This window comes from Lycorma delicatula, chromosome 1, assembly GCF_047948215.1.
Source record: "Lycorma delicatula isolate Av1 chromosome 1, ASM4794821v1, whole genome shotgun sequence".
Taxonomy (NCBI): Eukaryota; Metazoa; Arthropoda; class Insecta; order Hemiptera; family Fulgoridae; genus Lycorma; species Lycorma delicatula.
Genome location: NC_134455.1, coordinates 113,553,227 through 113,567,184, shown reverse-complemented (window position 1 = coordinate 113,567,184; position 13,958 = coordinate 113,553,227). Strand labels below are relative to the sequence as shown.

General features: G+C 30.0%; 1 protein-coding gene across 5 annotated transcripts in view; it reads right to left on the bottom strand.

Annotated features, from left to right (window-relative positions):
* The window catches only part of LOC142321352 (ATPase family AAA domain-containing protein 2B-like), a 189,627-nt gene that overhangs the window by 131,181 nt on the left and 44,488 nt on the right, over positions 1-13,958 (bottom strand). For all 5 annotated transcript variants that reach the window (XR_012755606.1, XM_075359372.1, XM_075359383.1 and 2 more), the window contains exons 7-9: positions 9,504-9,636; positions 2,631-2,765; positions 150-300 (exon numbers count right to left, since the gene is read on the bottom strand). Coding sequence is in view for 4 of the 5 variants with exons in the window: in XM_075359372.1 (XP_075215487.1) it covers positions 150-300; positions 2,631-2,765; positions 9,504-9,636 (419 nt within the window). In the remaining variant the exon portion in view is untranslated. The remainder of the gene's footprint in view (positions 1-149; positions 301-2,630; positions 2,766-9,503; positions 9,637-13,958) is intronic.

Genomic DNA, 13,958 nt, shown 5'->3' with positions numbered 1-13,958 from the left:
TGATGTAATTTATTGTGTTCTGTGATAAGTTATGAATGTAAAAACAATTTTTTTGTTTTTATTACAAATGTAAAATATGATACTTTTTGTAATATAAATTTTTGTATAACAATTGAACAAAAATTTAAAAGAAGAAATAAATTGTTTACCTGGATCGTGTTTTTGGCTTTTTACGATCAAAATGTCTGTCTGAGTTATCACTTGAGCTGGATGATGATGAAGCACGATGCCTTAATGTCCGTCTCCTTACTGAACCACATAATGCTTCTCGGAGGGCTCTTGAGCGAGAAACAGCAACTTCTACACAAATTAAATATTTATACTTACAATAAACAACACAATCTCAATTGAAATACAATGTAACACATGAGAGCAATAAAACAAGAGTTTTTTTATCCTTTTATATCCAACATGTACATTTATGTTGGTTTGAGATATAAAAGTACATTTACAAATGCATATCATACCATAAATACATATGTTGTAGCTGTGCCTTTATAAGAATTCTATGACAAAATTCCTCTACTTCCTGAACTGAGATTACTAAGAATAGTTCTGCAAATTATGCTATCCTATAACAGAAATATTGTTGCTTACAATCATTCAGAAACCCCAACATTTAATGCTCAGTACTAAACTACTAAAATAGCTTTTATTACTATTATAACACTAATAATTGATTAAACATCTTTATTAAAACAGCACAGTTGATAGAATAAGCTTTTTCTTTAGAGCATTAGTTAAATTTCACATAACTTCAAAAAAATAAATGGCTGGGCAGGAAGTTCCTTTACACTGTAATAAATCCAACTTAACTGGACTCTACTGCTGTCAATTCTCACTGCTACTGGAAAAGATGAGGAGGATAAGCCATGGTGGGGATTATTCAGTGTGTTCATTTGTGATGAGATGACTTTAGCTGTAGTTGAGTGAGGAACAATGGTGGATACAGGTGCATTTACTGTCAAAGAGCATTTGTTAGCTTGTGTGTGGGTCCATAAACATCCACACACTGGTAAAAACTGGAGAACTTTATGAATGACTTCTTTGTGCATTTTGGGAAATCTTCATTATCAACACAAATGTTACTGTCATGGAAGAAGGCGTTTGCAATGGGAAGTCTTCTTGATGTACCACGCAGTGGGAGGTAAGCACTCAAGTTGAGATATGTGGTACCGTGGAGGCATCAATTAAACGATCACTGATGAAATTCAATGTGCAAATGTTCTGCAGGGTTAGGCATTCCAAGATTGGTAATGCGAGACCATAAGCAGATGTACTTGAAAGTTAAATGTTTTTGTGCAGCCACAGTTAATGAGTTGACATGTTTATTGCTTGAATGCTTTCTGAGAGCAAATGATAAAAAGAAAGACATGTTTTCAGATGAGTATATAATTTATCAAAGCTCTCGTCATCAAGATTTTTTTTTTTCAAAAGACAATTCTCACTTATTTGAGGATATCGAACAACATCCACCTCATGTTATGAATTGAGCTGCCACGCAGCTGAACTTCTCCTTAAGTCATTATTTTCAATGGTGCAGCTAATCAACACAGTCATCTGTGAATGATCGATGAGTGGTTGCTTCCAGAATTAATGGCAAAAGAGATTGTTGACACCATTACGCTTTACAAAGACAGTGCTCCCCCACATTTTGCTTTAAATGTCTGCAGACACCTCAATGAAATTTTTTCCAAATCACTTGATCAGATGTGTCAGAAAAGGTACTGGCTCCATTGCCTTAACCAGCCAACCCTGACCTCACCACACCTGACAATGCACTCTGGGGGGTGTTTTGTAGAAGAAGAGATCCAAAAACGCAGATACATCAACAATGAGCACCTGAAAGACGCTGTTCAGTCAGTATTTGAAATGATCACCCCTGATATGCACATGAACAACTAGACATGGAGGTGCATACAGCTGTGCTTTGAACATGGTGGAACCCACACAGACATTTCAGATTCATAGAAGGTAAGCTGCACCTATCCTATCAGAACTAAAGAGACTTCCAGCTCACCTCATATATGAAAAACACAGGGATAGATAATTTAACTAATAACATTAATCAAAATTTATTAAAAAATTCTGGAGTAGTAGCAAACATTTTATTTAATTCTTAATTACCTTAATTCTTAACCAACTGCAACTCTAACAGAGACTCGTTTCAAATTAACACTTCAAAACATTAAGTAAAATAAATGATTAAAACTTACAAATAAACTGATTTTTAAAAGAAATTTTCTGATAAAATTCAATCATATAATTTGTGGTACTTCAAAAGTTAATTACTGACCACAAACGTCTAAAAAATAAATAATATACTGGTGCCTAACATTAAATAATAGAGCCAAAAGCAGTGTATTTCTCAGTCATGAATTACCATAGAACTAAATGTAACTCCTGCTTCTAATCATCACCATCACCATGATTAGAAGCAGGAGTTACATTTAGTTCTATGGTAATTCATGACTAAGTATGTGATGTGCAGTAATATTGTACATTACTGCATTTTTAAGTAAATTTATAAATGAATTCTCTAACGGCAATATAGTGTTGGAAACTTATTTTTTTATTTTAAAAATTAATTTTGATGAACAATTAATAAAATTAAAAAAAGTAATAATTACCTGGTACAAACCGGTCAACAGTAGGCTTCGTCTTACGCAAATGATATTTACGTGCTTCAACTCTTAAATTTCTCTCTCTACCTCTAGAAACACCTCTATCTTCAGATGAGCTTTCATCTGATGAACTGGAATGTACTAAAATAATAACAAAAACAATTTTTTAAAGCTTAAATAACATATTTAATATACTTAAAAATATATTTATATAATACATATCCATAATAAAATGTTTATTAAAAACAGTGCAAAACAATAATTTTTGAAGGTGCTAATTTAATAATCCTTACTAATAATATAAATGTGAATGCGAGTTTGTTTGTTTGTTACGCTTTCATGCAGAAACTACTCAACCGATCATCATGAAACTTCGTACACATATTCTCAAAGGTATTGCGAAGGACACAGAGCACTTTTTAGTAAAAAAAAAAAAAAAAAAAACAATATTTTTTCAGAAGGGTAAAAATATTTATATTGGTAGGTATGATCGTCCGACAAAAAATTTGACCAAATTCAACGCCATCTGGCGTTCCAGTAAGTAAATAAAATAAAGTGCCAATCCAACACTGTAATACCAACGGTCAAGTCACTATTCAATTGAGTATAGTGCATCTGCTGTTTCGAATCCTTCTATATTTATTGTTATTCTTCTGTCACTTCTAACCAATACTAAAACTTTTCCAGTTTTTGAGGTTAGGTGCCTGTTTATTGTTTTACTTCTAACGCTATTTTCAGTTTTTACTGTTTTTTTCTAAAATGCCTCGGAAGCGCAAATCTAACCTGTCCAGGGATTCAACACAGGCCCGGGTGGCAAAAGTTGCTCGAACTCAAGAATCTTCCGCTCACGCAGAACTGAGACGACAACAACAAGCGAGGCGACAATGTGCTTTGAGGGCTGATGAAACAACTTCTCAGAGACAAAAGTTAGATGAGCAAGCTGAACGCCAATACCTTAAGTGCAGCTGAAACGCCAATTCAAACACAAATTCGTTTAGAAAGACAAGCTGAACAGCAGGCAGCTACATGAGCGGGAGAAACTCCAGAACAATCGCAGGCGAGAAGAATCGTTCATGCAGAAAGGCAAATTGCACGCCGTCGAAATTTCATGCGTAACAATTTGTCTGTATTTAATAATTCTGAATTTCAATATGATCCTTCACTTGAATATCATAAGCATTCTTTAATTGGTATTGGCTCAATGAATAAAAAAGTCAGCATTACGATGCTTTGAAATGGAAAGATGAAACTGCTGGAATGTGCTGTTCCAGTGGTAAAGTTTCGCTTCTTTTACTTGGTGAACCAGAGGAGCCTTTGAAAACTCTATATTTAAAGTGTTCCATGAGAGGCGTTATTATGCGCCAATGACCAATGAAGTTGCTGTTTTGGTTACTGGAGACCCATGCTCTCCACGAGACATAGTGTTACGGGCACATGATAATACGCTGAAACGTGTAGCCGATACTCATCAATTTTATGATGCTTTGCAGTACCCGTTAATTTTCAGTAAAGGTGAGCCAGGATATCATTTCAATATTCCAGTCATTAATCCAACAACAAGATAGCCAGTTCCCAATAAAAAAGTTTTCTGCATGGATTTTTATGCGTATCACATGATGCTTCGAGAGCATCTTTTCAATCTCTTTACGCGGTCAAGGCAACTTTTTCATCAATTCTTGGTAGATATGTATATTAAAGTAGAGAACGAACGTCTTCGTTACATTTCTATAAACCAGATGAAATTACGAGCTGAAAATTACATTCAACTACAAGATGCGATTAACCCAGATGGTAATATTAGACCTAACAACATAGGCAAGTTGGTTATTCTGCCTTCTACTTTTGTGAACAGTCCCCGTTATCTGCATGAATACACTCAAGACGCTTTCGCTTACGTACGAACTTACGGCAGGCCTGACCTCTTTGTAACTTTTACCTGTAATCCTTCGTAGCAGGATGTAACTAAAGAGCTAATGCCCAGGCAAAAAGCCACTGATCGACATGACATAGTTGCTCACGTATTTGGTTCACTGTGAGCGAAGCCGCAGATAAAAGCTAGTAAATAGATATTTTAAAAATATTTTTATTTAAACAAAGAATATGATTAATACAACCATAAAAAGTAAATAACTAATAAAAACTTTCTATTGCATAAAACTTGTAGTACTTTTGTACTATAAGTACAAAAATATTACCCTTTCCTTTTTCCACACTGTTATGAACATTTTTTATCTGCTTCTTACAAACACAGTAGGGGTCAGCAAATTAGGAATATTTTATTAATACAGTATATTACTCAAAGTATAAATATGGAAAACAAAATATTTACATAGCAGGACAGCGCAGTTCATTTCTACTTTTTCCTGATGAAAAGTATCAGGTAAATGCTTTCTCTATTAGGCAAATTGTTTTCTCAATTATTTACTTTTTCTTCTAAACATATACTATTATATAAATATAATTTTTTGAATATTTATTTTATAAGTTCAATTGAAAGATTTATTTTTAAACAGAACAATTCTAACCTAAGCTATTTTTTTTTTTCATATAGTCGAAATAATTTTTTTTTTTTACATAAACTTTTTGTAATCAACAGAAATCTTCTATATATAAATGGAAAATAACAGAAATACTTTTTTTTTTTGACATTGTAATTGAAATAAACATAAACAATATTATAGAAACACGTTTATAGAAAACCCACAACAAATAGTACAATACATGTAAATTCTAATCACCCATGGTTACAAAAAATTAATACATACAGAAACCTGATTTTTAGAGCTACATATTATTAAAAAAACAATGAAAATAAACTCAAAAAAGGAATAGATGAAATATAACAAACAGCTGTATTTAATGATTTTGATGATAAAATTACAGAAAATGTCTGTTAAAAAAATAGTATAATAAAAAACCACCATAATATAGTTTTATGAAATTACAAAAAGATAACAAAGAGATTAATAGTTTTTTCCTAGAATACAATTATACAAAAAAAATAATAGAAAAAATTATTAATGTATATGAAAAAAAAATTATAAAAAAGCATATAAAAAAAATAGCCTGTTATAAAATACTTAAGGAATAACAACAATAATAAAGATGATGGAGAAAACTTAAAACGAATACACAAAGTTAAATGTAATTGAATGTAATAAAATTTATATTGGCACCTTAAAAAATTATTTAAATTGGTACAATTAACAAATCTTTTAAAAAAGATTTACAGAATATTACAATGCTTACAGAAAGAGGAAAATATGTGTGTCAAATGTGGCCGACCATTTGTTGCTAAATAACCGTAGTATCGCAGATTGAAAAAAAATTTAATAACAAAAAATTAATATACTTGAGAAATATTATTTTTATAATTTTAAAGAAAAGAATGACTGATGAACCACCAGATCGTATTTGAAGATGATCTTTTAATTTAAGACATAATGGGTTATAGCAGTTGGTTACTATGATTACAAACAGAAGATGTATGACAATTTAAATTTACATCATCCCAGTAATGGAAGTGGAGTTGTGTTAAAAATTTTGTGGTCATTAGTGTGTTTATGTTTTCTATAGTTTTCAGTTTTATATATATATACAGACTGATGATGTGAGATCCCAAGAAAGTAAACTACTGGTATTAGTTTTGTAATTTTTTCTGTTACTGCGTTTTGGTGGTTAAATTATTTTTTTTAATTTAATTAGTAGTGTTAAATATATTGATAAATTATTTGAATTTAAAAAATAAATATATATATTTAAATTCTATAAAATAAACCACCTTGTACAGAATATTGAAATAAGAGATATCTTACCTTAATTTTTCCATTGAAATACTTTTGTGGGATCCTGCATCCTCAGTCATGATTGAAATAATTTAATCATAATAAAAATACTAAAATAATGAAAATTGCATAATAATTTATAAGAATGCTGCAATTTATTGCAGTTTTTATACGACCGTCTCCATCAAACACTGTCTGATGGTTTATTAAATTTAAATTTTGTTTCTATTTATATATTTAATATTTTTCTAATAAATTTAATTTTATATAATCTTTATTAATTTCTAATATCTCTAAATTTGTGTTAATATAAGAAATACAATATTTATCATTTATCAAATGGTTAGCCATAACAGATAAACCTAATTTATTATTTTTGTAATTTCTATAATTTCAAGAAATTTTGTTTTAAAGGATCTATTTCTTTTTCCTATATATGTAAATAATCACAATCATTATATTTAATTTGATAAATTCCACACAGATTGTTTATTTTCTTATTATCATTATTGTTTTTGTTTTTAAATATTTTATTATATGGTTATTATATTTGTACGCTGATTGAAATATTTCTTTATTTATAAGTTTTAGTATATTTTCAATGATATTATTAGCATATAAATACTTTATGTATATACTTTCACTTTTTTATGTCTTATGTACTGGTTGTAGAATAGTTATTTTGCTATTGTGTTTTGATAATTATTTTTTATATATATATTATTAATTAAAGTAGTATCATATTTTCAACTGCTACAAGTTTTATGATGTTTATTTCATTATTTAATTTTCTTTGTTATTATGCAGGTTGATGCATTTGATTGCTCTATTAATCACTTCTGTATGTGTTAATATTATTAGACCAAGGGCGATCTGATTCTTTATGATTTTTTTACTAATATTTCAATTTGGTTGTCTTTGTTTATTTCAATATTTCATTATAGTAAATAATTTAACATTCTATTATCTATTTCAAATGTGAATTTAAATTTTTTATATTCTTATAATGAAAATTTACAATCACATTTGAAATAGATAATAGAATGTTAAATTATTTAGATGTCAATATCAAAATAAACAAGGACAACAAGCTGAAACATCATATATAGAAAATCTACATCTAATAGCAATTCATAAAAAAAATCAAAATAACCCTTGGTTTAATAACCAACAGTTTAATATCTTTATTTGTTCTTAGACTAAAAAAAAATTGTTTCTCTCCATCAAAATTGGATGAGGTATATTATGATTAGTATATTACAGTTTAAATTATTACAGGCCACATTCAAAATTTTCCACCCTTATTATTAATCACACTCCATTTTTGATATAAAAAAATAGTAACAAAAAGAAAGTCACAAAATATTTAGCACTACATTCTAGTGAGAATATTAAAGCATGGCTTTATATCATCAAAGTAAAATACAGATCGGATCATTATTATTATGTCACATATACAAACAAGTGATAAGTCTTAGGTAGAAATGGACTAAAAACAGTGAAATGAGGGGAATCATTCTGCAATTCACCACTACTGCCAAAATTAACTGATTGTTTCACAACAGCTTTGCCATATTTCACATTTACCTTTTTCTAGGATGTAATGGTGAAATAGTTTTAAAGAATTAATATATACTTAATTAAAAAAATAATAATAATAATAGGTACAAAATAATCACTAAACATTTTCTCATTTTTAAAATTTCAATATGAAATTAGTAAGTTACTTTTAATGCCTAATATTGTTACTTCAGGTGTAAATTAAATTATTTCACATAAAAAAATTCAATAAAATGTAATGATAAAGGCTACAGAAAACAGAAAAAACACTTGTGATACAATCTAAATTGTTACAGGTTCACACACACAAGTACACACACAGAAAGTAAAATTTCATAATTTCAAAAATTCATGAAAATGTCATTTGTTTGTACAAAGAAATTGTAACAGTAAAATTTTATCATTCATTCTGAATAACAGATTACAACAACAGTTAGGGTAAACTACACAAATATAGTGAAATTATTCATAACGCATAGGGTAGGATAGCATACAGTTGTGAGTGTTCCTACAAAGTGAGAGGTGATAATAAGTGGCTTACATCAATACCACATCTTATGTCTGCATGCCAATTCAGCTTGAACAAAATATTCCTCATGCTGCGCAAAATTTACAGATCATTCTCATTTTTTTAGATTTTCAATATCATGTAGGTTCCGTGTTCTACAAAATTTATACATTTTTGCTATCACTCCCTTTTAAGATACCAAAAGTAAATAAGACACATAAGATTAACTTATTAGACAATTTTTTTTAATATAAAAGATAACTGTAATGTTGGCTTTAACACCCTCAATTGCCCTCATGTCATTTATTTAACTGTTTCATTTTTTTATATAATTCCTGCATAAATTACAAACTGAAGTTAGTAAAAAAAAATTGATTTGAATAAAATTTCTTCTACTGAATAAAACAGTAAATGAAAAATGAATACTCTACTACTTTATACCTCTAACTATACTTTAGTTAAGCGATTTTTACTTTATACCTCTAACTATACTTTAGTTAAGCGATTTTAAACTAACTGATATCTATATTTGTAATAGTTTAAAAGGGTATCAAACATACATGACTGTAGAACTCAATTTCTGTTAGTTAGAAAAGTCATTTTGATTTTTTCATTGAATATAGACCTATTAAAAAAAATAATAAAAATTTTTCTGAAACTTAAATTTTTCATAAATAACCCTTCATAATCCAATTGCATGTGATATTTGATGAAATGACAGAATGATATACCATAGGCTCTGTTGATCATACTCAATTATTCTATAGTAGGACAGAGGCTGGGCTATTACATGTAACAAGATTTCAATTGTGTATAACACACCTATACACAATTCTGATCGAATTATCTAGAAAGAAATATCAAGACTAGAGAAACTAATGACAATTTAAGAAACACACTATCGAAATACATTCTAAAACAGTGTAATCATAACATTAGAGTTATCTTCTGTTAAGAAATACCAGATTAGAAATAAATACAGATTTTTAGTAAGCAATTTACATTAATTGGTTTAGGTAAACTTACCAGACTTTGCCTCCCTTGCATTGCGTGTCTTTATTTGATACATATCCCTACGAGTAGGTCTAGGGCGTTTAACTCGTGAATACATATCTTGAAATGCACCATCTGCCATAGAATCCTGTGCACTATTTTCTACCTGGAAATAATTAGTCAAATTGATACTTTACACTACACCTTGCCAAATAAAAACAAGTCTTTTCAGAACCTCTCTGTCCTCAGTGATGTACTTCAGAAATTAAGTAAATAAATAATTTACATTTATATCACACTCTTCTGACCTTCCTTTGCAAATAAGAATAGCAAAAGTTCTTGTACTTACTTAAGACTATACTGAATTCAACCTAATCAAATGACATTTATTTCATTATTTTTGCAATTTTTAATATAAAATGTATAGGGTACACACATTTTGCTAACAACTTTTCTAACACTATAAGCACACTTCCTATTTTTAGATAAATGAATGGGTAAATCATGAAGTGTAATATTCTATACATTCTGCTATTATGAGGGTGGTTCAAAAATACAACAGCTGTAGTTCAAAAAACTTTATTCTGAATTTGCATTTACATGTTCTTTTTCAAAATAGATTCCTATAAGTGCAACATACTGTGTCCTGTGCTTGAACACTTTCAAACACAAAATCCAGGCCAACTTTCAAACACACTTTACACCATTTTTCCTCCACAGCTTTTGACCTCTACATTTGTCTCAAATTATTGCTCTTTTACATTCTTCACCTCTGGAAACAGCCTGAAATCACATGGAGATAGATCTGTGCTGTATGGTGGATAAGGAATAGTTTTAATTTTTTCCATTCAAAAATTTGTTATGTGAGCGGCAAGTGTCCATTATCGCAATTAAACAGAAATTGCTCAATTTTTTCCCAAGAGCATTTTATTCCAAAGTGAGTCAGCATTATCTACAGCATATTGATGTACGAGGTAGAATTTGCTGCATTCTCTATACTTACCTGATGTTCCTGATGTTAGTAAATGAATCCTAATCAAAAAAGACGATTATCATGATTTGACTCATGCTAAATACAGCTTAATTTCTTTCCACAGATGGTGAAGAAGTTGACTTCCATTGGGAGCTTTGTTATTTCATATTAGGGTCATAGTGAAACATTCACAAATTATCAACAGTTACCAAATTATCCAAAAAACATCTTCCTTCCTTCTTGTAACGAGCCAACAAATCTTTGCCAGATATTAAATACCATTCAACAATGCATAACATGTTTCATAAGCATCCACTCAGAATATTGTGCCCACTGCTTTTTGAGATGTATAGCAGCAGTTCCTCCAATTGCTGTTCACCAATACAACAATCTTCTCGAATAATGTGCTCACTCTGTTCACCACAATGCCATTAATCAACATGTTCAGTCATCCTGCTCTTTCCATATCTTCCATACTCTATCACTGGCCTCTGTTTAAGACGTATACCCCAGAAGCAATGATGAAAAGACATCAAGTATATTGAAAAGGGATAGGGTGGGGGGGAAAAAAGTACAACCTACTCATCAGGGTAGAATCAGGTAGTTTACAACTTGTCCAGGTAAAATATATTCAAAAGTTCAAAATTATTTAATACAGATTGCAAACTGTTTTTTGGATGAAAGCCACTATATTCATGCAAATTATAAATAAATAACTACTTTATTTAGTTCAGTACATAATTATAACTAATTGTTATTCTACAAATAAAGAAGGAACTAGCCAGACATCTGCATAGAAGGATCGAGGTAAACCACTGATGTAAATCAGAGCAAAGCACTAAGCAAAAGAAGTAACAAATAAAAAGTAGAAGTGTTAAAATAAAATTGTCACTTAATAAAATAATTTTAATTCCATAAAATTTAAAATTAATACATAAACAAAACCAGTACTAAATAAAATAAAACTCTGGAAGAGAATTAAAATTACACATATGAGGGTAAGTCAATTATTATCTGCAATTTAGTGATATTTTTGTTTATGCTGGTAGTACTGTCATGTTGTGTAGATGAAGCATGCGTGGTTTAATTGTTGTTATGTCTGTGCAGGTTTGATGCTACTAGGTTAGTTCCATTATCTCTACCCTGCCATTAACCATGGCTGCTCAGCTTTCTGTTTGTACCAAAGAAGAGCAACATTCAGCGATCTGTTTATTGTGGTCGGAAGGTATCAGGGGCCAAAATTCATCGAAGACTTTCGGTAGGGGACAGTACAGGAACAGTGTGTTACCACAACGGAGTGTCTACGAATGGATTGAAAAATTCAAAAAATGGTCACAAAAGTGTTACGCACGACGAAGGAGCCGGACGACTGTTTACTGCCACAAATGAGGAAAACATTGAGCGTGCACATGACATGGTTTTCTTAGACAGACGAGTAACTATCCATGAAGTGGCACATCATGCAAATTAATCATGGTTCTGCCTACAAAATCATCCACAACAGACTTGGGTTTCGTAAAGTCTATGCAAGATGGGTCCCAAAACAACTCATACAGTGGCATAAACAAACGCACTTGGACAACCGCCAAAAACATTTGGATCGCTATGGTAATGAACGGGACATCTTCTTAGACAGAATCATCACTGGTGACGAAACGTGGATTCATCATTACGAACTGGAGAGTAAACGGCAGAGTATGGAATAGAATAATATATGAATAATACATATACATTTTTTACAGAAAAATACATACTTCAAAGTACATATTTCAAAATGTTAAAGGACAATCTTACAAAAAAAGTATCTTGAGATTTCGCCTAATTAAGGTCGTATTTTTCTTAGCCACATTTGTTCAAAATTAAAAAATAACAATATTTGCAAAATTGCACCCCCACCCCAAAAAATGCTCTAAACTAGTGGCTATGTGGGAATACTGCATCAATAGTACCTTCTGTCACCACAAGTAGTGCTAGTGACACAATCTGCCACCTTGGATTTTCCCTTTTTCCCTGTGGGAAATTATTTTTCCTTCGTCCTCTTGGACCAGGAAATTTGAAATTCCACAGGACTGCCAACCAAATTATTTTTTACACTAAAGTATTAATTATTTATTCTATTTCATTTAGTAAATAGTTCAAAAGTTGGTGGCACAGGTGTACAGTTGTAGTCATCTGCTACATTGTGACGTCATAAGGGAAAGGTACAATTAAATAAATGAATCATGTTTAAAGTGTGAAAAAAGTAACTCAGTCTGGCTGGGTCTCATTATCGATTGCCCGATTGCTCAGTACCTGGTGCATTAAGCCTTGCAGCTATCGACCATAAAAGCAAAATTTGTTCTATGTAAGTTGTGAAATTACATAAGTTTAATTAAAGCTGACTGTCACCACCAGTACTGCTACACTTGTGCAAATAAAATACAGTATGCGTGCATGTTTTAGTTACAATCACTGAATTAAATAAACAAAAAAATACTGTATTTAAATAAAATATTTCAAATTAAGTTGTGCATGTAAGCCGTGTATCAGAAACAACCCAGAATTGTAGGGCTTACCTGGAACACAGCTTTAGCAGTATTGGTGACCGGAAAGTCCTACAATTGTTTGGAGTTTTTTTTTTTAGTTTATTTTCACTGTTTTTTATATAATGAACAGCTCTAAATATCATGTTTTTATATGAATTAATTTTTTGTGACCATGGGTGGTTAGAATTTAAATATGTTTTAATATTATTTGTTGTGGGTTTTCTATAAACTCATGTTTCTATTACATTGTTTATGTTTAGTTACATTTCTATACCTAAAAAATGTATTTTTTTTGTTTTTTCTATTTCATTTGTAAATTTTAAATTCTTATTGTAGGTGTTAAATTAATGTAAAGTGATCAAATGTTTGTTATTTATAGTTGCATTATATATGAATAAAACATCATTTACTTATCTTATCTTATCCACAATATTTGGTGTGTATTTAATATGCCACGAACTCTTTTATTTTTAAATTTTTTTATAATTCAGACATAACATCAGAAATAGGTGATCCCATTGGTAAGCCTATTGGAGAATAACAATTATTCTCATACTCATAATATGTGTTAATGTATTCTGGAGTTTCATTTTCTAACTTTTATTATTTCTTCTGTTTTGTCAATTGGTATATTATGGTACATGTTAATGATATTATAAATTACAATTTTTGAGTGTTTACAGTAAAGATTCGTTTTTATTCTAACTATTTTAGCTATGAAATATGCAGGTGCTATTTTTAAATTTATTAAAGGTCAAAAAGAATTTATTGTAATTATCAGTTTATATTTAGATATTAAATGTTTTATAATTCTTAAATATTTGTTTGTTGGGTCTTTTTATTTTTTTTAAATTTTACCTTCAATGATATTACTCATAAGTTCTTTACATTTGTCTTTAAGCATAATAATTGATGTATTAGTTTTTATCTGATTTTTATAATAGTACATTATCATTAAGTTTATTTTTTTAATTTGATAACCTCGTATTT